Source organism: Penicillium cosmopolitanum (genome assembly GCF_028827165.1).
Source record: "Penicillium cosmopolitanum strain IBT 29677 chromosome Unknown utg000013l:1.0-859999.0:1.0-860633.0, whole genome shotgun sequence".
Lineage (NCBI taxonomy): Eukaryota > Fungi > Ascomycota > Eurotiomycetes > Eurotiales > Aspergillaceae > Penicillium > Penicillium cosmopolitanum.
In genome coordinates this window covers 85,828-110,070 of record NW_026622683.1, presented here as the reverse complement: position 1 = coordinate 110,070, position 24,243 = coordinate 85,828, and the positions used below count along the sequence as shown (strand labels likewise).

The 24,243-nt window shown below is 44.8% G+C and overlaps 7 protein-coding genes across 7 annotated transcripts; 3 read left to right on the top strand and 4 right to left on the bottom strand.

The window, feature by feature from the left end:
- Nucleotides 1-484: 484 nt before the first annotated feature.
- On the bottom strand, nt 485-2,350 carry N7509_014017 (uncharacterized protein; the record flags this gene model as incomplete). The annotated part of the gene is made up of 6 exons (XM_056638654.1): nt 485-685; nt 742-1,149; nt 1,236-1,575; nt 1,650-1,808; nt 1,863-2,135; nt 2,202-2,350. The coding sequence occupies 6 exons, from the start codon at nt 2,348-2,350 to the stop codon at nt 485-487; spliced, it is 1,530 nt and encodes a 509-aa protein (XP_056480643.1).
- A 2,401-nt stretch (nt 2,351-4,751) lies between these two features.
- On the top strand, nt 4,752-5,075 carry N7509_014016 (uncharacterized protein; the record flags this gene model as incomplete). The annotated part of the gene is made up of 1 exon (XM_056638653.1): nt 4,752-5,075. The coding sequence occupies one exon, from the start codon at nt 4,752-4,754 to the stop codon at nt 5,073-5,075; it is 324 nt and encodes a 107-aa protein (XP_056480642.1).
- Nucleotides 5,076-6,836: 1,761 nt separating this feature from the next.
- On the bottom strand, nt 6,837-8,076 carry N7509_014015 (uncharacterized protein; the record flags this gene model as incomplete). The annotated part of the gene is made up of 3 exons (XM_056638652.1): nt 6,837-7,495; nt 7,548-7,882; nt 7,934-8,076. The coding sequence occupies 3 exons, from the start codon at nt 8,074-8,076 to the stop codon at nt 6,837-6,839; spliced, it is 1,137 nt and encodes a 378-aa protein (XP_056480641.1).
- An 809-nt stretch (nt 8,077-8,885) lies between these two features.
- Nucleotides 8,886-10,062, bottom strand: N7509_014014 (uncharacterized protein; the record flags this gene model as incomplete). The annotated part of the gene is made up of 2 exons (XM_056638651.1): nt 8,886-9,908; nt 9,967-10,062. 2 exons carry the CDS (start codon nt 10,060-10,062, stop codon nt 8,886-8,888), a joined length of 1,119 nt encoding a protein of 372 aa, XP_056480640.1.
- Nucleotides 10,063-12,955: 2,893 nt separating this feature from the next.
- N7509_014013 (alpha-mannosyltransferase) lies at nt 12,956-14,422 on the bottom strand (the record flags this gene model as incomplete). Its single annotated transcript, XM_056638650.1, has 1 exon — nt 12,956-14,422. The coding sequence occupies one exon, from the start codon at nt 14,420-14,422 to the stop codon at nt 12,956-12,958; it is 1,467 nt and encodes a 488-aa protein (XP_056480639.1).
- Nucleotides 14,423-16,142: 1,720 nt separating this feature from the next.
- N7509_014012 (acyltransferase family protein) lies at nt 16,143-17,590 on the top strand (the record flags this gene model as incomplete). Its single annotated transcript, XM_056638649.1, has 3 exons — nt 16,143-16,178; nt 16,237-16,855; nt 16,908-17,590. The coding sequence occupies 3 exons, from the start codon at nt 16,143-16,145 to the stop codon at nt 17,588-17,590; spliced, it is 1,338 nt and encodes a 445-aa protein (XP_056480638.1).
- Nucleotides 17,591-22,029: 4,439 nt separating this feature from the next.
- N7509_014011 (ankyrin repeat domain-containing protein) lies at nt 22,030-23,139 on the top strand (the record flags this gene model as incomplete). The annotated part of the gene is made up of 1 exon (XM_056638648.1): nt 22,030-23,139. One exon carries the CDS (start codon nt 22,030-22,032, stop codon nt 23,137-23,139), a length of 1,110 nt encoding a protein of 369 aa, XP_056480637.1.
- Between the last annotated feature and the right edge of the window lie 1,104 nt (nt 23,140-24,243).

The window sequence follows — 24,243 nt, the reverse complement described above, 5'->3', positions numbered from 1 at the left end:
CCCTCGGTTTTCATGAGGTTCCCAGGTGGCAGTCAACGATGGAGATTGATTGCACTGATTTCAGATGATTGCGGAAACGTGGCGAGGCACTAGTGGATGGACAATAATGGACCAGGAGCCAACTATTACGGTGGTTGGTTTGAGCGTGTTTGTGGCGAGAGGGGTGTAAAGATAAGATGGCAGATGAAGGTGGACATATGTGATGGAGGAGGAAACCATCAGACTATATCTATCTACACAATGAGAACTTGAAACAGCGTGTAAACCCCTGATAGACACCACTGAAGTCATGAAAGCAATGCAACTTGAATGCAGGCAGGGGTAGACCCCGGTTCTGCATGCATTAAGTGTGGCTGGAAAAGCGTCAGTAGTTTGGAAAGAGATATTTGTATCTGAAATTCGAGAAATTGGCCCTCCTCATCATGAGTGGGTTTCCCAAGTGCTAGTAATGTTGGATAGTACTCGTAGATATATGACAAGTGCATTATAGCGTGTACCGGAAAGTTAGTATCTCCTTGTCTGTCCTGTTCTGCATCTCCTCCACAATATCTTGGGCATCAGAACCATCAGATACTATCCCATTCCGTCGATCCCTTCTTTTGTTCTCCCAGGCATAGTAAGTAAACAAACAGCCTAAGCAGAGCACACCCAGTGTTAAACCACACAGGGATGCCTGGATGCCGCTCTATTGATTATAATATGAGTTAGAAAGACAACAACACGGACATGGGATACACATACCAAGTAGACTGGTTCCTGCGAAGCGTAAAAGAATTGAGGCCCCACAATATTTCCCACGCAATATGCAGCAAAGATAGCAACACTGACAGTGCTTCTCTTTGTAGATCCAGCAACGTTAGAGGTAACAATACTCAGACAAAGCGGGATGTTAGCAGCGAATGCGGCAACAAAAGCTAAGCCGACTAGCTTGACAATTTTGTGCAAGTCATCGAGGGTATAAATCAAAACAACACCGATAACGGCGACCACGACGTTCAGAATCATGGCCATGATCCGTGATGATGGGATGTATGTAGCTATGGCGGCGGTGATAAAAAGAAATACTAGCTGGGAAAGGCCCATAGGCATCTGAAGCAGGAGGGACTCGAAGTTTGAGTAGCCAAAGCCTGCGATAATGATTGCGGAGAACTTGTGTATATGTCAGTGAGAAAATACGAGGAATATCGGTATCGGAGTAACACACGCTAGTGAGACCCCCCATTGGCAAGGTTGACGCAGAAAGTGTAAAGGACTAAACACCAGGCTTGTGGGTCCTTCGCAGCAGCAGAAACTTGACTCCATTTGAATGCTTCTGTCACTTGTGTAGTGCCTGTCTTGTTTTTTAATGTTCGCTGCACAGCAATTCGTCGCTCAGACTCAGTAAGGAAAGAAGCTTTCGCGGGAGAATCGGGAAGAATGAAGAAGAGAATGATGGCGTAGCCAGAAGTGATTCCGCCTAGTACCAGGAACAACAGGCGCCAGCTTTGGATTGCTGATGCAGAATTCCCAATGCCCCACGCAACGATACCACCAATTATGTTAGCAACACAGTTACCAATAAACCATGCTGCTTGGCTGATGGAAGATAAGGATAAGTCTGCTGTACCATACTTCCTGCCTTTGCAATTTTAGAGAGAAGGAATTCTTACCGAGCAGGCTGCTCCTCTCTCTTGTAGAACATTCCAGTAATCAGGCCAAACCCTGGCGCAACAGCAGCTTCACCGACACCAAGAAAAAATCGAACAGTCACGAGGCCCGCATAGTTCTGACAGGCTGCATGGCACATCAGGATTCCACCCCATAAAAACCTGCACACGAATAAGTTGGTGTGGACGGAAGAGTTAATTATTCGGCAAACATACACAGAAACAGCCAGGTATTTGCCCAGGGAAGGCGAATGATCAAATACGACGTGGGTCCACTCCACGCGAGATAACCAAAATAAAAGATCGCAGAGCACCAAGTATATTCCTGGCCAACCAGGTGCTGCATGTGAAAATGGTTGGTGGCCGGACAAGACGTGTTTTTCGATGTCACTTACGAGATCGCTTCGTATATTCAGAAGAGTTGCCTGGCTGAGCGCAAGTTTATCCATATATTGTAGCATGTAGCAAATTCCCATCGTTGGGATCATACTGTGAGGAGTGTTAAATTGTGAGATTTCCCTTGGGTTTTCTGTTGTTCGACCGTCCAGTACTTACAATAGATCCAGCTTCCAGAGAAGTCGACGTTCCACTTCAGGGGACGCCTGGTAGTCAGTATATTCACCAACACTGGCATCCTGTAGCGTCTCATTCGTCGCATCGGCAGTTTTCTCGTTGCACTTATACGGCTCTTGCGTTGTGCCCATTGTAAGAATGGATTAAATGTGAATGGAAATGTAGATCGAATGGACCAGTATCGAATGGTATTTATTGGTCTCGAAATCGGCAAGGAAACCCAGCGATGGAATAATTAGTGAATTTATGTTAATTACACAACAATTCAAGTCCAATCCATTGCGCCATGGCATCGTTATCTTTGGCCTGTTGACATCAACCTTCGCTTACAAGACACCGATCTCCAAGAATTTCGTTCATTCTCGCCTGAAACCCCCACAAGGTGTAGTATAGACAGAAGATAAAAGCGATAAGATTCGATTTAAAGCTGCTTCTTGTCTTGTCTATTGAGATTCCCTATCGAATGGACCTGAAGACCTCTCATTTCCCGCGGAGAGCTCCCTGGTGGTGAGTAAAAGAGAGGGACAACTCAAGTAACGGATACGGGTCGGCTAATTCGCAGATGTTGATTGGGATCAAAGAGGCGAGCTGGAAAGGTGATTTAGACACAATTCCCGGGACTTGGCAACCGTCAGCCAGGTCGGCAAATTTACAGTTCTTGATTGGTGGGTGGCAGCCTCTGTTCGAAGTATGCTAAATCCAGAACTCTAATCGTCGCCCTCACATTGGCCATCGTTATCTTATGCCGCACCATGGCGCATAAGGATGAAATTGTGAACATAGGTACCTTAAGGTAGTTAAGTACCTAGGTAGTTGCAGCATGTTAATCACAGTCTTATGAATTACAAGATACTACTAGTCAGTTAGATAATCTATTGAGGTATATTTTATGCCTGAATCGCAAACTCGTGCAAATATATATTCAAATCGGGACTTTGAGGCGTTCAAGTTCAGTTGAGCTTTGAATTCAAAGATATTTTAACAGCGCAGAGCTACCTAGGCACGTAGGTATAATCTTAAAGAGGCACGTGTACCCGCAACGAGACAAATAACTTTATTACAACAATGCTTCTGGCATTCTCGTTCCACTTAATACTGTGTTGTATCACCAATGGAGCCTCTTCTTTACTGCTATGACTACGGTTGATTATTCACAAAAATGGCTATTTTAACTATCCTGGTTTCCCCTTAGGAAAAGCCCTTGAGAATGAAGCCAGGCAGCCCGGTGAGCTAAGCAATTGCGTATGACGATGTTTGTGACTTCCTGGCAAGCCAGGGCTTCAGTCACTCGGAATCCGTATGGAGTGGACACAACCTGTGAATATATAAGTGGCAGTGAAGGTCGACTCATCAACTTGAACTATGAGTATGATATGTTACTCAACATTAGCATTCTGCGGTCACAACCTTATCATCACCAGCAGTGTCGCAAACTTTCTGGCGCTGGGCCGTCTGTGGATGGAGTTTGGAACTAAAGGCAGAATCCAACTCCTTGGTACTCCCGTGGAAGAAAGTCACGGTGGCAAGGGGCAAAGTTGGCCTATGCTGGAGCTTATAAGGGCGTCCGTATCTCTTTGATAGCGTCTGGACCTCCATAAACTGTTTGAATCTTAATGAGCGATAAATCCCAATATCTCTCTTCGGCCACAGTGGACCGAAAACTTGATTGGATCTCCTAGTGACAAAGCCGCGGGGGCCTTGATGAACGCACGCAAGGAGCTACACGTGGAGTATTTCAGCAAGAGTGCCCATGCGGGGGGGGGGGGGGATGTAGCTTGGATGGTTTATAAAATTAGAGTTGACGATTTCATGGATCTTCTTAAAAGCAAAACTCAAGACAAACCACCTATTCTCCTGATGTCCGCTCGATATGATTTCCTGGGAAAGTAAGATCGCAGTCGTCATCATGAATAGACGGATGACGACCAGTGCGGAGGAATAAGTACTTGTACATGGTATAAAACACCCAAAAGAGAGTTCTCACTTAAGCACTCTCCTCAAAAGCGTCATTATAATTCCGTGTCACGAACTCCTTATTTGGAGAGTGAAATTGATTCCCACCAAGCTGGAAAACAAGACGTCCAGCAATGGCTAGAAGTATAGCCGCATAACTTAAGTCACCAGACAGCAGTTTAAGGGTACACTTATAATGCCAATTCAAGAGATATGCCAGATGATATAAGATCAATGACATACCAGCATCAGGACCGTCTGCAGAGCATCCAATGTCGCTGGAGTTTGGAAGAGATAGGACAGCGAATTTTGTGCTTCTTTAGCACAACCACTGCCGTTAATGGCAGGCAGGGTATTATCCCGTAAATTGATGGCCGTAACAAACCCTGCAAAAGCATAAAGACAAGATACCGCATCCAGGGTTCCAGATGGATGTTCTGGCCGCCCTTATGCACGCCTGATAGTGTCGATGAACAAGGAGTCTTTCACAAGTGGGAAGATTTGATGTCGAGCTGACGACAGGAACGAGGCTAGGTTGGCTTCAATGACTTCGCTACCTGGTAATTGCGAATATTCTTGATGCCCGGGAGCTCCGAGAGAGTCGGATATGGACCTCGGGCTCGTTCCCCACGAATGAAAGAACCCAACGAATCGATCCAAGCTCGCGCTCTGGCCACAGCGCGATTCTACCCACTGCGGGCATTCGGCAGAGAAGAACGGAATGTCATTGTTGGGATCGACTCCGTCAAGCTTGACACCGGCAAAATGCCATTCACCAAGGAGAGGTCGAAGGGCATGCTCGCCGCGGGTAATCTCGTGGCAGGCGCCAATGGCTTCTCTAGGAGACGGGAGACCTGGAAATCGGTCAACATGCTACCAGGCAAGCCACAAAATCCTGTGTAACGTGAAAGTACCATTGCCTCCATGTAGGTACTCATATACAGCGTTTTCAATTCTGGCAATATGCCGTTCCAAACGTGTGGAACTGTGAACACTGTGGTACTCATCAGTATTAGCGCCTAGGCTCAGAGATAAACGGATGGTCATGCTTAAATCTTACCGATTCTATGAGGGCTTCTTTCTCTTGGCCAAAGACTTTCTCGTAAATTTACAGCGAAGGTCATGATGCATGCACCAGTTTCAACGAGGTACAGCGTCAACACATTTGATCTGATGGGTGCCACAGTCAGTCAGCTAACGCCCCCTGAACCTATAAGCACAGGGAAACCGGTACATCGAGACCAAGTCGATCTTGCGGCACTTTCAAGTTAGTCGCACCTTCTTTGCAAAATAAGAATCACAAGCCGCAGATATACGTTTCCGCTCACTCTTTCCCGCAGACTCGGACATGATCGCGTGGACTATCTTGAAATGAAGTTGACCGGAGACGTCTTCTCAATCTGCCAATAGATTAGCCTTGCAACAAATCTCGTCCAAGAATCTGACGAAGAAATTGAAAGAGCCCAGAAGCAAGCCAAAGGGGAGATTTTAGAAGGCCAATTATCCCAGGATAAATCTCTACCACTGATACCATGGTCCGATTTTCAAGAAAGGTGTCGCACAGGGCGTTGTATCGTGAGTATTTACGGTCACATTTGCGATATCACCGATTTCATGTACCATCATCCAGGAGGACAAGATATCATACAGAAGGCCATTGGTACAGACGCTTCTTCACTTTTTCAAGGGAGTGATCATTCACCTTACGCATGTAGGTTGCTTCGCTCTTTGCAGATTGCTAATACCACCCCATCCTCGATACACGCGGGTGATGCGAGAACAAGAAGTTAACTTGACAAACTGGATTATGGCCATATATGTCCCTCACAATTCAGCAGAGAGAAATTCGGCTTGGACCTAGCTAGCCCACGAACTGTTTGATGAAAATTCGAGGATAGTTTATACTTCTAGCGGATTTATCATTTTGCTCTGCCGTATTGCACCGCACTTTTAGTAGGTGCATGTGAACAATTCTATTTAAAACGGAAGACTAGGTATAGGAGGTTTTACTGGCACTAGTAGTATTATCTTTGGGCTGTCTTTTCGGTTTATTCTATCTAGCTTTCGAGACATATGTTAATTTATCCTCCGGCAGAATTCGGGTACAACCGTCTATAGTATACTATGTATGCTGGGATAAATGGAATGAGACCCATTTGACTATTTCGGGTCTTGGCAAGTAGGGGAAAATTTGGGTGAGGGCCCATTCCATTCAATTTGTTTCACATCCACACAATTTATATTATTGGGGCTGTGGGATGCCCAGATGTTGTATTTTAATCCCAATTTAGTTTTATTATATCCTGAAACTAAGTACAGAGTAATGAAAGTTGCAGGGAAATAAAATCAACTGCCAGACTATTACGAATAGAGATCATATAGCCATAGTAACGGACAGATCAGAGTGAGGTTGCGATAAATACGCTTGGGCAGATTTCATCAGAATGAAAGCGAATTCGTGAATTGTTCATGTACGGCAAATGTTGACCAATCCATACGTTTGATCAGGAAAAAATACTAGTATCAAATAAATATGTTCAAAATTCTGAAAATTACCAAGTGAGTAAAAGGCGACAATATTCTCGGCAGCTTGATATTGATTTATAAAACCAAAACTGTATAGCTCCTCCCGAAGTTTAGGCTGCTGGGACCCTCAGTCTTTTGCTATCCCTCAACTTCGTCAACTACCACCTTGTCATACTCTTGGTGAAATTGTTGATGCACCTCGCGAATTATATACTGCATAATGGATCTCTGAACAGCCGCAGATGTCTCTCCCTTCGCCGTTGTATAATGTGTCATTAGCTCTCCATGACAGATATCTCCGCCATGAGTTGCACCGGGGTAGCCCATTGCATGTGTGCAAGGAATAGCTATCACTTCGTCTGATCGATTGAAATCATACCGAACCCAGTTTGAGAAAGTGTACTGCTCCTTTGGCCAATCATCCTTATATTTGGCGCACCCATTGTATCGTGTCTCCTGAGGGCAGGTGGCCCATGCGTCTAGTAGTTCGTGGGTGCGAGCGGATTGTTGGACAACTATGAATCCGGAATTGAGAATCAAGCCACCGCGAGAGTCGTAACTCCACGCTTCGTTGACATCCTCCGGCATGGCAATCAAAGTCTCATCAGTGACACCCCATAGGTTCATAAGCCATTCGAAAGGAATATGAGGGTATGGGAATAGTGTATCTCCGTCCAAAAAAACGACAAATTTGTAATCTCGCAAAAGCTTTTGCATAGCCGGGACCTTGGTATAGCTTCCTTTTAGATCGATTTCGTGTGCCTTGACGAGCTTATAGTCATAACCATGTGTTCGTGCTATTAGATTTAGTTATCTTTCGCTTGGTAGGAAAAGGACGAATGTTCATACCGTACATATAATGATCAAGTCGACTCATCGTATCGAATGTTGCATCGTCAAGATTCAAGGGACGTCCATTCAGAATCTGGCCATTACCATGAAGAGGACGCGTTTCGACGTCGAGTATCAACAGATCGTTTCCAAGAGATTCGGTAAATCTCGGTTGTTCCTTGAGTGAATAGACCTTTCCTGTAGGACTAACAAAACGTTCGGCAGTAATAGGAAGACTGTCACGAAACATGCTGCGAAGGGCGACTTGGATAAAATTATCATTCCCCACCTGGTAGGTAGAATGGGTATTGTGGCCCCGACCAGTGTTAGGTTCACCATTAAGTAGTTTCGTTCTTGAATGGTCAGCACATACTCCAAAGAAAATGTTGAGCGATAGTACATACCTCAAGGTTCCAATCAAGGCGGCATTTTGGCCAAAGCTTGAGTAAATCAAGAGATGGATGAAGATTGTTGCTGTAGCAAAGAAGGCTAGTTTCAAGTTCCATCTCACCAGATGCACCCGATGGAGGCTATTGAGCAGGGTCATCTTAGCGACATTTAGAGTGAGAGCTCTAGAACCAAAAAATGGAAAAGAATACAAAAGTAAAGCAGTCAGAGGAAGCCTAGATAATTCTCATTTGAAAGGGAGGCTAGAAACAGAACTAACTCCTTATTTTTAAATTGTTGCCGCTTCCGGATGGTATGCAGACACTGTATGCTGCTTTCGGGTAAGTCAAAACGCTTGTCATTAACAGTTCCGTCAAGCACACTTACATTCGCATAACATATTACAGAAACTAGACAAGCATATTCTCCTAGTCAATAATTTATTCGTAGTGGATTTCCTCAGTAGCTATCAGCATTCTTTGGTCATGACAATAATTCCCAACCCTCCCGTGAACAGCCGGGATGTGGAGCGATGTTCGTCACGTGAAAGAAACGCGAACCGTAATATGCCAAGAGTCCTTTGAAGTGTACCCATTTTCGAGCTGGTACATCGGCTTTTGATCCTATGATGAGAAAGAGCATGATAGAATGGTGAAGCTGGTTTGGCACTTGACTGTACTATTTTATCACAAATCTTCAGATGGCTAACAGATGCGTCGGTTTTGAAGGACTTTATTGGGGAGCTTCTTTAACAATTTGGAAAATGGTTAGAGCCTAGGTCTGTACTGGTGATGGACAGTACTTCTTTCCATCATTCTGAACGTATATAACAATTATGTTAGGACGCGGGCGTAAAAGCCCTATGTTAATCTCCCCATCCGCCCCCGAACTTGAATGCTATCGAGGAGCTTTTCTCCGAACTCGCGGCATTTATCCTGAAGTAGTAGGAATATCCCGTGGAAATATATTTCACGGCAAGCCGACACCAGCTTGGACATTTTCAATCTCAGCTGCGCCATGTTCCAACTTCCTCCGAACAGACATCGGTACTTCAATTTTCTCGCGCATATTCCAATACTGGTTCCACTTTTGCTCGCATATGGCATCCCCACCACAGCCCGCAAAGTGAACGATGTGGTCACCCGGCTGCCAGTTCTCCCCGAGTCTATTGTAATCCGGATACGCGTTCATCGAGCGTTGAGTCGTGACCGCCGCATGATCCCGAACAATATTGTGGTACTGCCACATATGCGTCCATGCATCGTTCTCTGGAAACACCCAGTTCTGAGAGATGTAGAGCGGCTCAATCCACAGATCTAGCAACCATTTGCTCCACTCGCCCCGGCGCATCAGGAAGTTGCCCACGTTCATACCCCACGAGTCCAACGAGATGACAAAGTTAATGTCGTCGTGCCTATAGGTAGCTGGGGTGCTGTAGCCAGTCACCCGACCGCCTGCACCGGTCATATTGCGATCAAGAAGGATATTGCGTGCCATTCCCTCCTTGGATAGGACGTGGTCGTAGATGTCGAGGGTCATGTTCATGATTATGATGTCGATATCCATCCACCATACCCATTCAGCCTCCGGGTAGCGTGCGAAAGCTTCTTTGAGAACGGGGATCTTGTTCCAGTAGATCTGCTCGCCGTTAGGCAAGTTGTAGCTCGTCATGTTTGCCCACATGAAATCGAAACCGTGCATCTCGGCGTATGACTTTCGGTTTTCGTAGATCATCTCTTTGATGTGTGGTATCCCGAGCATGCGATTCGTCCCAGAACTACCGGTGACCATGACAACTTTCTTCCTTTTGAGTGACTGAGGCATCAGCTTGTCCATCACTTTCCCTTCTGCGGCGTTTGCTCCTACGGTGAAGCTGCTCTTTAATGCTTCGTATGATGACTTGCTCAAGGAGGCGCCATCCTGGACGCTCTTTACTCCGACCTCCCAGGATGGCCATTGTGGTCGTTGGGGAGAGAAGAACCTCCAGGTCAGCTAGATAACTTAGCATTAGCTGAGTTTACGGGCATTGGTACCGGTATAATCCACTCACGAAGCAGCCGGCCAAAATGGCCGCAATAATAAAGGTGCGAAGTATCCTGAAACGCATGAGCGATAGCCTGCCATCATCATCAGTTAATGCAACCATCCTTGTCCAAAGAGGAGAATATACCTGAACATGATTAATTTGACGGAGTGGAAAAACAAAAAGCGGTATCTTGTATCCCGTAACCGAGATCACAAGTCTGGCCAGTTAGAGGTTTACCGTGGACAACTGTTTGACGTATCTGCGATCTTTCGGCTGCTATTGAGTTATCATGGCGAATGGGATGAGGATGGAAAATCAGACTCCACGCTTAATAAGACTACAATGTCCAATACAGGCAGCTAAGAGCTTACTCTGGGATGTTCATGGTTTCATTGGTCCGCTCGCCTTCCGCATCCGGAGTCTTGGCATACATATCGAGTGAGATTCGATTTCTAAGGAATCGAAACTTGATCGACTTTTGAGAAAAAGAAATAGTTACTAGTAATGAGTATCAACCGCAAATTTGAAACTACTGGCCCAGAAAATATTTAGACAGCTGCAATCAACCATAAAAAGACATTGTTATTCTACTCAGTTTAGCCAAACTCGTGAACACTGCGCGATCGCCGAGCCGCTCCCGGATGATCTCCAAACACGGTCCTCTAGACACTGGATTTCTGTATATTAACATCGCCAAACCGTTAAAGCGGATCCGCATGCGCTCGTATCTTTCCCGGGATAATCAAAGCGCAGTCTGATGTTTTGCTTCCGTCTTAATTAATCAAGCACTTCTATCTTCCACCAATGTCAACGAATCTCCATTTATGTTCGCACGCAGAACACGAATGGTCGCAAGGATCACTCGCCGACGCCTCATCTTGGTGTCATTTAGCCTCGCTATTGCAGCTATATTTTAACTTACAAGATGCGCTGGATTCCCCGAGAATATAACCTACCTGATGCTCTATCAGGGATGTTTCGGCACGAGTCGCACGACGCGACCGAGCGCATAAATATCTGGCGCCAATTCCAGTCGTCGTTGATGGAACATGTGCCAAAACGCGAGCCGCCCGTGATCAAGGAGCTGACAGAGTAATTCATTGACATTGCAATGTTAGGAGGATGAATAATCAGAAGTATCCTCTCTACCCATGTACTAGTTACCTATTCGTTACTTCCCAGGAGCTTTCTGCTTGGGAAATACTGCGATTTCGATGATGTTGGGATACCAGCATTGTAGATCCATGGAGAAGAATTTTGTTCAGTACTAAGCTGCTGTAATGTTTCAAATTCTTGGCATTCTGCCTTGACGTGTACTGTGCATTCTGTATCATCAAAGGGATAGGTAGATAATACTCAGAATTCCAGACATCTCCTGTCTTGTTGATTTGGACCACATTCCCGCATTCCAGGCCAGGTGATGAGTAGCCGATCAACGCCGCACTCGGTTTGACAGATAATTGTATCTGGACTTGCAGTGACCTGGATATCTCAATTATTGCCATATTTGCCTAGTTGCTTCTGCTTCAGACCTGGCAAAATGGTTCGCGCCAAAATCAATCACCGCGCTATTTCGGAGCTTGTTTTCCATGCCCAGGTCGCATTCAGTCTGGGGACAGAATTGTCGACCTGTGATAGGTGAAAACACGTTTTAGCCCTCAGTCATTGTTCTATGGAGCTTTGCGTTATTTACCTCCAAGTCCACCCCCTTGATTACTCCCAAGGGAGTCCTTTCATTAACTGAGCTTCGGGAATATTAAATCTTGTACAACAAGAACAGCTGTAATCTGCAGGCTCGACAAGCAAGTTTAGGGATGGGGTTGGAAATATCATCAAAAGTTGGTGGGTAAAGAAAAATCATGATCAGACTGAATTGTGCTTAGACCGTGGAAGGCCCTCAGCGGGCCCTCACCAGCGGGAGTGGTGGAGGCTTGATATTTGGAGGAGGAAGGCAGATTGCCTTTTCAATGAATCTCTTCAAACTTATTGCTCTTGAATATGGTTGCAGCCGCCGGATGCGGAAGTCGAAGGGTGCAATCCGTCAAGATTTTGCAGCCCACTTGGTCCTGGGGGTATTACTACTGCTCAGTAGACGGCTCAACATGCTGGAAGAGGATGCAACTTGCTATTCCTTTACTCGCATTTGCGTTCGGAGTGACCCACGCGGCTCCCATAAATGAGATTCATTCTCGAGAGCCTGGTCGCCTTGATGTAAGATTGCTCCGTACTGATTCCAAGTAATGGTTGATCAAGCCAGGGATACCTCTTTATCAAGAAAATACTGAAACGAATGGACGCTCAGGATCCCATTGTTCGGAAGGTTATGAATACTTGGGCTCTAGGAGGATTTGGAAAGGTACCCAACAGAAAGTGATTGTTTGGATGTGAAGCTAACATGAAATAATATTTTAGAACTCCAGGTACACGTCCTGCATTTACGAAAATGTTTATCTAGAGTTTCGCTCCAGGCATGGAGCTCATTCAGCGTAGAGTTCTGTCTTTCTTCAATACAATCAGGCAACTTTCAGTATTTAGATTTACGGGATTATTTGCGGTGGAAAGTCAATCTGTCTTTGCGTCTGCTACAGGTAATAGAAACTGTCACTGATAATACAATGGCTTTTTTTCTTAAAAGATGAAAATGCTAATTCGGTTTTTCCACTTCTTCCACTCCGCGCGATAGTGGAGGACAAGCATCAACATGCATCGAATAATTACTGGTTAGGGATACCTGCTGCACTCCATCTAACGGTGTATAGTATATGCAATGCCTGTTCGGGCCTCGGAGCTGCCGTGCTATGGCGCAACGAGTCTCCTCACGGAGAAGGAAAGTGAGCCGTGCCAAGTTGTTGTTCGCGGCAGTCTATCAAGCGGGGATGTGAGGTGGTTTGGGACACTTAAATCGCTGCGCCGAGGGATTTAATGCCGAGATTGAGACTGCTATGATAGTACAGCGTGCGAATCGAAAGAGAAAGACACCAGCGAGAATAAATCGCTAGCAGCTATACATGCATCACACACCTCTCGGATCCTCCTGCCCAAACATAGCAGTCCAATACTTCTTCACATTCTGGCAAATCGCCGTCTGATTTTCCCAGCTTTTGAACTTATTTTCCAGCTTACATCCTGTCCACAAAATCTCAGCCCAAAACTCCTTTTCGACGTCTCGCCCGAATTCATTGATCACAATTTCCGGGATCGTCCACGCCCGCGTATAGCTTCCATCGTCATTGAATGCTGGGTTGACGGCTTGCTGCGAGAACAGCGTTGCCGGGTTGAACTTGGGGAAGTTTGCATGAATGAAAAACGGACGTGGCTGCTTCACAGCATCGTCTCCCGCAACGCGCCAGATTCCTTTCTGCGTCAACTTGTAGTCTTCGATGGGGTTGAATTGAACCATTGCTGACCCGGCGAGGCCTCCCTTGGTGCTATGGCCTATAGCACAGATGCGCTCGCTAACTTGGTAGAACGGCTCTCCAAGCGCTGTTGCAGCGGCTATGAATGTTTCTTTGTCGCCTTCTCCAGCTGCTCCCTGGGAGAACAGTCGGTAGTAATGTGTCGGTCCCCAGTAGTTATAGTATGCGCTGAGCAGGAGGGTTTTGAAATGAGTTCTCTTTGAAATGAGAACTTCGCCGGACTCGGTTGCTTGTCGCAGATCCATTGCAGCAACCTCTTGTGAGGCGATGCGGTAGTATAAGGGCGAAGCAGATGAAGCCCAGAAGTCAGGCCAGGTAAGCATTCCCTTTGACTGGAAGGGTTCGCGCTCGAACAACGACTCCGGTTTGGCGAGAGGGAATGCATCAGCGTCCAAGAAAAGGATATCCTCGAATGAAGAAAAGAGCATCGCGAATGGCTTGAGTTGGTATTTCTCAATTGGCCGGGAGACTAATGATTTGTCCAGGACTTGGGAGAGAATAACGCATTTTGCATTCAATGAGGGTAACACCTTGTCGCATATATACTCCTCATATTCGTCGCGGCTTGCCAAAAAGACTTCAACGGGAAGTTTTGAGCCCGTGCGACGCAGCATCCGCAGCGAAATAACCAGAACTGGTAGATATGGGCCTCCGGCGGTGCATACCAGACCCTTAGATCCGGGAACATAAGATAGACTTGGCGGGTTTGCGTTTATGGCATCCACAAAATCAGAGTGTGCTTTCGTCATGCTCCAGACGTCACGAGTCGACATCTCCAACATGTCCGGTCGAGCGTCAGGGTCCGAAGTCTTATAGCCGACTGTTTGAGCATTGCCAATTCGTCGAGGCGGATCGCAATTGGGTTCATGCTTCTCGAAGAGAGGCTGTAGCTGGCGCCAAAACTCAGTATGTCCGCTCAGGTTGTAAGTAGGCGCGTGATGTAGCGACCCAATCGAGAAGGCGTATGGTTCCGTTTGCCATGAAAACAGGTGCCAGAAAGTGAAAATGAGAAGGACTGACACCATCAAGATGCGGAGTCTGCCTGTTCCTCTGGTGAGATACATTATGACTGAATATCGGCGACAAAAGCGGCAGTGCATAAACAATCCACTGATCAGATAAACACAATAGTGTTCGAGGCGGTGACTTCTTACACCACCATGGATCGGTTATGCTGGGCTATCGAGAACAAACTTGGAGGATTGGAGTTTACGAAGACTGCCGTAATACATCTTTGCAGGAAGGGGGATGGGGGGCGCCCTCAATTCTACCCCGGGATTCATCTCCGGATTCAAACATCCGCTTTCGTACCGGGACATTGCTAATGTATACAAACAAAACACCCGACCGCATGACCTAGCGGCAAAGTAATAAAATACAGATAGACCGACCGAAAACAATTACATATATGATTATTTTAGATATCATAGGATATTTCCTCTGCAGATTTGACTTGCTGTCTCAGGTATCACCATGCGACCGGATGCGGAATATAAGTGGGGAGAACATTAATACTAGCCCTCGGGTTAATCTGCAATCCTTTCACTCCGCTATTCCTTTCTATTCTGTATTCATATTAAATTCCGGTCCCTTAGATTGCCCCTCTGCTATCGACTCTTCGAAAGCTGTCATGGTCTATCATGAACATGTCCCTCACCATCCACGAACACGCCTTATCCGGATCCAGTGTAAATCGAAGCACGGTTCTCAATGCAATGGTCAACAGCACGGGCAGTGGAATTTTGGGCTACCGTACTATTGCTACATGCAACTCCCAGGACACCAGCTTTCGCATCTCTAGGAACTCATGAGGCATGGGCGTGAGAAACTTCCTTATGCGCTGCGGCGGCTGGAGCGAGTGGCTACTGAATTTGGCATCTGAGGATTGAATCGCTTACATCGCTCAAATTGGGTCTCTTCCGGGGTGATTCATGAAAGGGTATGTAGGAACACCGTATTGTGCGACGCCATACATCATTTATGACAATGCACTGAAAGAGAGACAGAAATTAGAAAAGGAAAAGGAAAGCCTAACCGTTCTAGTGTTGTGTCCCAATCGTTGGAATGTATACCAAAATAAATATTGGAAAGTCCAAAATGTAAGGGCGTGACTGATTAACACATTCATCAGTACAAAAATGGGTTGAGGGGAAGATCCCTGTATGTGACGTGTAGAAATTCAGATCCTTGACAATACAAAGTGGTGGTTTGGTGGCAGAAAGGGATTCCAGCAAGCGGTGAGGGAGAATCGATTCCTGAGCCAATCAGAAGGCGCAACTAGCGAACACCGCCAACATACATATGAATTCCGCATAGCGGAAAGTGATCAGCACTTAAGCTTCTCGAAACGGACTCGGGATTTTCCACAGCTTGCCGCAACCAACCCCTGTAAGTTGGTAACCGAAGGGGCAAAAAACAGTTAGGCCCTCGATGACTGGAAGGACAACAAATTTCATACAGACTCAATCTATATATTTCGATTGGAGTTTCAGTTGTTTGGTTTCGCAATTCCAAGGTTGTATCATCACAACGACTCTATCAGTTCTCCCGCCACAATATCTTGTCTTGCACCGAATTGCTGCACCCGGAGCTCGGCAACTGAGTTTTGAAACGGAGCGCCATGTTATATGCTTGCATTCGGAAGCGGACTCTGGCTATGTTTATTTATACTTATGTGTTTCGCACACAAAATCCATTGGGACGTAAAACCTTGCTGCACCTAGTTGCGGCTCGCGACTTTCGGGACATTATATTTCATTCCACGGTCCTCCGCTATCTTCAAAAATGCGATCCAAAAAGCGAGCGGATAATTGGGTCGATGTAAGTGGTTTTGATCTATTTCCCTAAAATCTGATCTCTGGACTTATTTGCATCCTAGGGACTCCGCGGGATCGCAGCCCTAATGGTCGTGACATACCATGTGTGCTCGAGCTTTGCAGCATGGCTAAATTCACCAGCCATGAATGAGCAGGGCACTGCCTTACTTTTCCAATATCCATTTTTCCGACTCGTGGTCTCCGGTCGATCTGCTCTTGCGCTCTTTTTTATAATCACTGGCTACGTGAACTCGTTCAGGGCCATAAAAGAGACTCGCGAGGGAGATATGGAGGGTGTCCTCACAAACCTATCCCGCAACACAATTGGTCGGATTGGCAAGCTAATTGTGCCTACTAATGCTGCTATACTTCTATCCTGGCTTGTCTGTCAATTGAATGGGCATCGAATAGCAAGGGTTGTCGAATCAGCTTGGATCCAACGGGTTTCTTGTGCTCCAGGACCTAGCTTCGGAGCATCTGTCGACAAATTGCTTCGAAATTTGACACTATTCTGGCATGATGGCCAGTCTCCATATGATGGCACGTACTGGACGATTCCGTTTTTTCTCCAAGGCTCAATGGCCGTTTATCTAACGCTGCTCGCAACGACTTTCGCTCGACCACGATACACAAAGGGCATCATCATTTTCCTTTACCTGTATTCTTGGGCAGGTGGACAATGTAAGTTTTTTAGAAAATGAAGATACTTACCGTCGCTTACATTATTAAACAGCTCTTGTGGAAACAAACGTATATGCAGGCATGTTCCTTGCCGAGCTGAATGCTGACTTTGGAGCCCATGCCACCTCAGTAATGCCCCGCGCCATTTCAGCACTCATGGTCGTCTTCGGTTTATTTCTCTCGTCAATTCCGGAGGATAATGCGGACTGGATGCCATGGAGCCGAGGAATTGTCTGGGCTGCGAGCATGATCGTTCCCGCCGGTGGCGAAATCAATCGCTATGTGGTGTCTGCAGGAACGACTGTGGTCATGTACGGGGCTTTCTTTTCTCCCGATGCGAGACGTATTCTCTCCCACCCTGTGATGAACTTCCTGGGTCGTATCTCATTTCCAGTGTATCTGCTTCACAATACCCTGATTCGTACGGTTTTGTCTTGGATGGTCTACCGGTATGACTTCATGATGCAGGGGTTGCACCCAGTGGATGACAATGGAAATCCCAGATGGCTAGCACAGAGTGGGTTTGTATCATTCTGGACGTCCATCCTGGTATTCTATGTTTGTTTGCTTTATTCGGCACATTTGTGGACGATCCATGTCGATCCTCGCTGTGAGACAGTGGTGATTTGGATGTCAAACCGGGTGCTTGGCCATCATAAGGAGCACACGCCCACGAAGGACGGCGTGTTGGTTGGAACTCCTTTAGCCAAGTGGCAAATAGAAGATAAAAGATGATGTTTCTTGCACGTTACTTCAAACAAGAAAAACTCATCCCTGTATCCTATATTTTTTGACAACTAGCTGGAATTCAGTTAAGATCTTAGCTTACAAGTGTAAGGACTCGAGATGAAATAATATTCATGTAGTATTGACGAAAAGTAATAAGGCCGAAGAAAGGAAAGAGAGGTAAGCTCTCGTACGATTATTATGGTACAGATGGAACAGACGGTTGTAGTTACGTAATCAGGCATATGACTCCGACAACATCGGTTCGTTACACTACCCCCCTCTGAAGAAGCATAGCCTCTACGCTTTGTACTACGTTGATTGTTGAATATAGGTAGGTTAGCAGGTTTATTATTGTTGTTGTTATCTTTAATAAATTTATTATTCTCAGCAGCTTTTTACTACAGTAGTGTCACGGGATTCTAAGTATACAACACCCTAGGCACTCAACGCTGATCCGAAGCTGAATCTCCTTCGAGTTACCTATATATCGAGGCCCACCTGAACCCTAGTATATTTAAGATCCTATAAGTATTTAGAATTCTTAATCTCGTTAAGAATCAGTCTGTATATTAACTGTCTAATCTGATCTCTACTGTCTAATATCCTTGCCTAGTCATAGGTCTCTAGCCTAACAACTTAGTAACCATTACACTGTAGTCTTAAGATCGATTTGTATATCTGGCACATATATTCCTGGCCTGGCTATTATCAGGGTTCCTCGGCATAAGCACTACTGCTTTATTGCTTATAAGCAGCGCAGCCCTAGTCCCTATAGTGTGCCTAGTATGTATACTATTATTGCTAATTCTGCAGAGTATAATTTCTGCTCTACTCTTATACCCAGTATAATAGAGGAGGTATCTAGTCTTAGTTTTCAATACTGAGATGATTACTTCTTAATTACTATACTAAATTCTACTATCTTATTTTATGCTAAGCTGCTGATTATAATCTGTATAACTCTATCTACTTCAGTCTATATCTCTAGTAAATCCTAACTATACTCCTGTATATATTCTTCCTATAGTACTAATATAAATAGATTAATAGTTCTCAGTATCTCTATCTTGATATTTTTTGGTATATCTGTAATGTGATATAATAGTGAACAGTAGCATTATCTAAATTTCTTAATCTGTACTATACTTCTGTAGAGAGTATTAGTTACTAGTAGGGTACATATATCTGTCTATATCTTTATAGCTTATCTCTAGAGTCAGTATTATACTATGGTAATATAAGCTTTTGCTTCTGCTATACTCATCGTAACCGTAAGGAATATTCTGATAATAGCTTATAATCCTATTCTTTAGACTCTGTTAATAGGCCCTATAATCGTATTTTTAAAAGTATATATCTAGATATTAGAGGTGTAGTCTACTACTAGGGCTATATTTAATACAAAAAGCTGCTGTACTGTTGCTAGAAATAGGTCTCAAAGTCATTAAAGCTCTATCGCTGTCTCTAAGCCCTTAGACGCTGCCCTGTCTATATAATCCTTACATTTAAGTCTAGTATCTATTATAACGCTAAGAATATTAATATAGTCTCTGGGTACAATAGTCTCTCCCTTAATAGTAAATAGCTCTGAGTCTAACTTATAGGTCTTAGGGGCGAAATATATAATAGCGGTTTTCTCTGCTTCAAAAGTCGCTCTACTCCTCCTTTCTTAGTTAAGCGCTTTATTGACGATTGCTTCAATACCTTCCCAGTTACTTTACACAGTTGGCCTGGTTACCTACGCGGTGAAGTCATCCACAAAAGCAACCGCTCCTCCCTAGCCGTCGATCTGCCGCTATACGAGGTCTGCATTAAAGAAGAGGAAGAGGATCGGGGACAGGGGTAAGCCCTAAGGCAGTCCAGCCTGTAGGAGACATTAGGCCTCAGATACTTGCCCATTGATTTAGATGGTCGCCGTTCGCTCTTCTATAGTACATACAGGAACCAGTATACTTGTCAATCACCAGACCTAAATCATATACAAGATAACATAGTATTTTAAAAGGCTAAGTCTAGATCTCTCAAGAAATACAGTAGAATCAGAGAGTAGACGAAATTATCTAGAAAATGTTGGTTTACGGTTCCAATGAACCGGCAATCGTCTCAAAGGTTTATTTCTCCTCAGAGGATAAATAATTAATAAGTAAGCACAAATATAAGTTCGATCAGTATGGCCACTATTGAAGCCAATCAGTGTCAGTAACCAGACTGTTTTATAAAATTCATTCGGCCTTACTAACGATATCCTAAAGCGGAGGGATTTCATAAGGTCATAACCGCCGCTCTAATTAGCACCTAACTCTTCGTTTTACATACAAATTCAATAGACCGAATAATTTTGCTAGACAGCTTAGTATACACATAATTAACTGACCTTAATTATATATATATATATCAGCGTTAAATTTTAATATTATCACTTAACTCCGCTTCACTTTTCGTCCCTGTTTCGTTTCTAGGCCACCGCTTACGACCGTACGTTACAAGCACAACCCCAACAAGGTTTCTTAGGTAGCTAACGGAATGTAGACTAGCGTACCTCGCGATAAAGTTCAAGTTAGATAAGTATGTAGCCTGCGAGCGCCATATGCGGGGGAATCTGTTTTCATACAAGGCAGCAACTCAAACTATTAAAGGATAGGTACGCTGAAGCCCAAAATTATACTTAGGTAATAGACCCGCGAATGGGATTTTAGACGCAGAAGTAAGTGTGGATATAATCCATGGTTCAACTCAGGTAGTGTCACGGGTCCATTCGTTTTTCGCGTTTTATTTATGACTTCAACAGAATTAATATTGCGTAAGTCGTGATCTACACTTACGGTTAACTAGGAGGTCTGCCGCTAGATTATCTGAGGCGGTAGGTAACCCTGGGTAGTTGGCTAGTTTTAGGAGTGGCTTCTCTAATTTCCCTTTATAAGATAGTTTGCCGCTGTCTGACATTTACTGTAACGAACTGGAGTTGTTACCATTCGCGGATGCCTGACGTAGATGGCATCCACTTAGGCATCCACGCCTACATGTACTTAGTTCTATCTCAGCTTCCTTCTTCTTCTTCTCCTCAAGCTATTACTTTCGTCGAACAGCTACTGTTTCCTTTGCTTCGTATGCTACGCCGTACGTTGATCTCTGTGAGCATCTGAGCATCCTCACATTTGAGGATTTTAAGTACCTAGAGAGTTACGTTCACTGTCTCAAGTAGCTCTTAAGCCTATTGGCCCAGTCTGTAAGGGAAGCTATAAGCTTAATGTTTAATCTGTACTTATCCTCTGGGGAAGATTACCTAGAAGAAGGGAAGTATATTATCCAGACCTTAGGGTCTACCTTCTGATACCTGTGTATGACTGTAGCAGAATGCCCTAAGACTATATATCAACAGTTGTGGCACTATACTATACAATATTATCCTCTAATACCCCTGGACCCTCCGAACAATGATTATCTGCTGGCTAAACTGACTCAGGCTAATCTTTAGTTTCCTATAAATTAACGGGCTGCTGAACAGTTCTCCAGATCACGAAATCGTACGATCAACCCTTCTCTAGGCCCGAACGCCAGGCCGATATCGATACGATGACTAGAAGTTTGATGTTCTGGTGCGTCGGATTGTGGATTGTTTTATGTTGTAGTTCAGAGGTATGTTGACAGAGTTATTGTACATATACGTTCAGAGGGAACATTGAAGCTATATATACAACAAGAGGATCAAATTGATTTCCAATCAACCTGGTTCTTCGTATACATACTTCGGGATTAATTCCGATGGTTCGGCTTGGTCCCTGATCTGCACCAACCTCATATCACAACAATGAACACTTTTCTGGGAGAAAGGCTAACCTGCTTCAAAGCAGCAGCTGTACCTCCTGAGGACAACGCATCGCTGCCACAGAACAAGTTGATAGGTAGATGTATCTCATATGGTGTAACACGACGCTAAACGCACAGCTGAGATAAGAATAAAAACATACATGCAGCCGTCAGCCGCAAAACGCGTGAGAGATCAATCAGTCAATCAATTAATCAACCGTGTACCCGCCAAGAACCCACAGGCGGGTAAAGAAATTGAAAACCCAGCCAATGTATATCACGTGATCTAGGTCCAACTCACTGCGAGGGATCGGGCTAAATGACTGGTGACATGCACGCTGTGGCCCTGAAACGCTTAAAGAAGCGAAAAGCAAACACGTAGTGTTGCGCCGTAAATAAGGGATCATGGAATTGAAAACGAGCAATGAGAGCAAGGCTCGTCGCAAAGAATTGGTACAGTACTAGGGCTGTCAGAACGCTCCGAAGCTAGCGGCTTTTTAAGTTTTTTTTGGGTCCGATTCAGGAGTCCGCCATTTTTGGAAGATTTCCCACTCAGTCCCTCAACTTCGTCCTCCTGGGAATTTCATTGCAACCTTTCACCAGATAAACAGTTCTAGCTTCAGTGGCATTTCCAAGAGATGTCACAAAAATTAAAAACCAGCCAGCATGCACTTCACAACTTTCTGCCTGAACTTCAACTTATAATCGTGCGCTATTTAGACTTCTGGGACAAAGCTGCGCTGATTGAAAGCACAGTATTGGCACTAGAAGTTGTTGTTGGAACAGAAAATTTGAGCGACTACGATAAGGATGGCAATACCCTTCTGCATATCGCGGTCAAACAAAATTATAAAAGAACAACAGAGTTGCTAGTTTCTGCTGGTGCACAAATCAGTGCAAAAAGCGAGGTGCCACAAGACCACACAGCAACTCCATTGGCACTCGCTTCAGAACAAGGGAACTTGAATATAGTTAAGATACTCGTGAACAGTGGCGCAAGTATCGATGAGTGGAACTACAGCGGGGTATATCCACTTCATCACGCCTCAGAAAACGGGCACACAAGCATAGTTCAGCTTCTTCTGGAATTAGGGGCCACGCAAAAGCATAGCTATGATTTGGGGACTCCACTTCATCTCGCCGCCAGCAACGGACACGCAGATGTGGTACAACAACTGCTAACCTATGGCGCGGAAATAGCACCGTTACGCAGAGGAGTAACAGCCCTTTGGCTTGCTGTGGCGAATGGTCATCTTAATTGTGTCAGAATTCTTCTAGGGGCAGGAGCAGCCGAAACCGAGCCTCCTCGTTCTGCCTTAGAATGGTCTCTACTGCATCTGGCTGTTGGAGGACCCTACTTCTCACAAGCTATTGGCATGGCCTACGAACAGAGTATCAAAGAAATTTTACGTTTTCAAGTTCCAACTTGGAAAGGAGGGGAAAAGGAATCCTGGGCTGGAATCATACGTCTCCTTATTACATCAGGTGCTAATGTTTCTGAAGAACTTGAATCAGTTACTCCACTGCACCTTGCTGTTCTTGTCGGCAATTATACTGCTGTGGAGTTTTTGCTAAATGCTGGAGCTGATATTTATTCAAGAAATAAATACGGACGCTCGGCGCTTATGTTTGCCGGTTTGTTGGGCTTCGAAGATATTGGCTCTCTGCTGTCAAAGGCAAAGAAAGCAAGGCCAAATGAGAAGAAACCAGTGATAGGACCTAAACCGAAATTAACCATCAAGATGTGATCGGTAATATTACTTTTTAAAGGGTTAGCTCTGCCCTTATTTGTTACATAGCAACTTGTAAATGTGTAGAGCGCCCTGTATCCCATATCTCGTTTCCAAAAAAGAATGCAATGGACAAACACTGTCCTGTCAGTCTCGATATGACTGTGGGAGCCAATCCTGTGTATTTATAAATAACAGGCATCTTGGTGCCTCGAGTGAAATACGATGCCACCGATGACACGGAAAAAGTCGAAGCGGCAAAAGGTCTTTTTCGAGGACGAGTCTACGCCTTCTAATGAGCGACTGACAAGACCCGCGATATCCAAGAGAATTGCGAGAATGATCAAGCTGCCGATCAGTCTGAGCAGGAATACCAATATTCAATATATATAAAAAGATTTCATTGTCTAGAACTGCGTATAAAAGCTGTGGGCTTGCTGACAAGCAATTACACGCGCATGCGTTGATCTAATTAAGCTATTAATTTTATTTTGATCTAGGGTATCCTATACCTTAATTATCGTCTTTTTGAATAGCTTCTAATCAGTGTCAGAGGTACCATAATTCAAAAGATTAGGGTATAGCTTATATAATTTGCGTTTGAGTATAAGCTATACAGGTTCAATTGGGCTTAGATCGCGCGAATATACAGACTATCTAATACCTCAATACTGTAACGTTCAAACTACTCTTGCGTGCTATATGAGTAATAGATTTTAGCGTTATCTTACTGAAAGATAATTCCAGGTTTGTAGTATTAAATAAAACCTTTTTCTAAGATATTGTAACCCCAGTGGGGGATCTACTTGTCTGGAAGACGAGTGCTGAGGAAGATGTCCATATTACTTCCGTCGGGAAGGTAACTAAGTAGTGCTAGTTACGTGTGCTAAAGGCTAGATGTGTAATATGACCCGGCTTGTGAAAAAGACGGCGTGTCCTCACGCTGAGTTAGCAATAAAGAAAAGAAAACCTCGATCTCTGTCCTCTGTCCTATCTAGACGTCCTGTTGCAGTCCCTACTCCGTTGCGAGTCTCTCGACCTTATTCTGCTTCTTTATCGGTTGTCCTCCGGTGTGCCGTAGGCTAGGGCTTATATTCTTGATTTTGCTTATCTCCTTAGCGA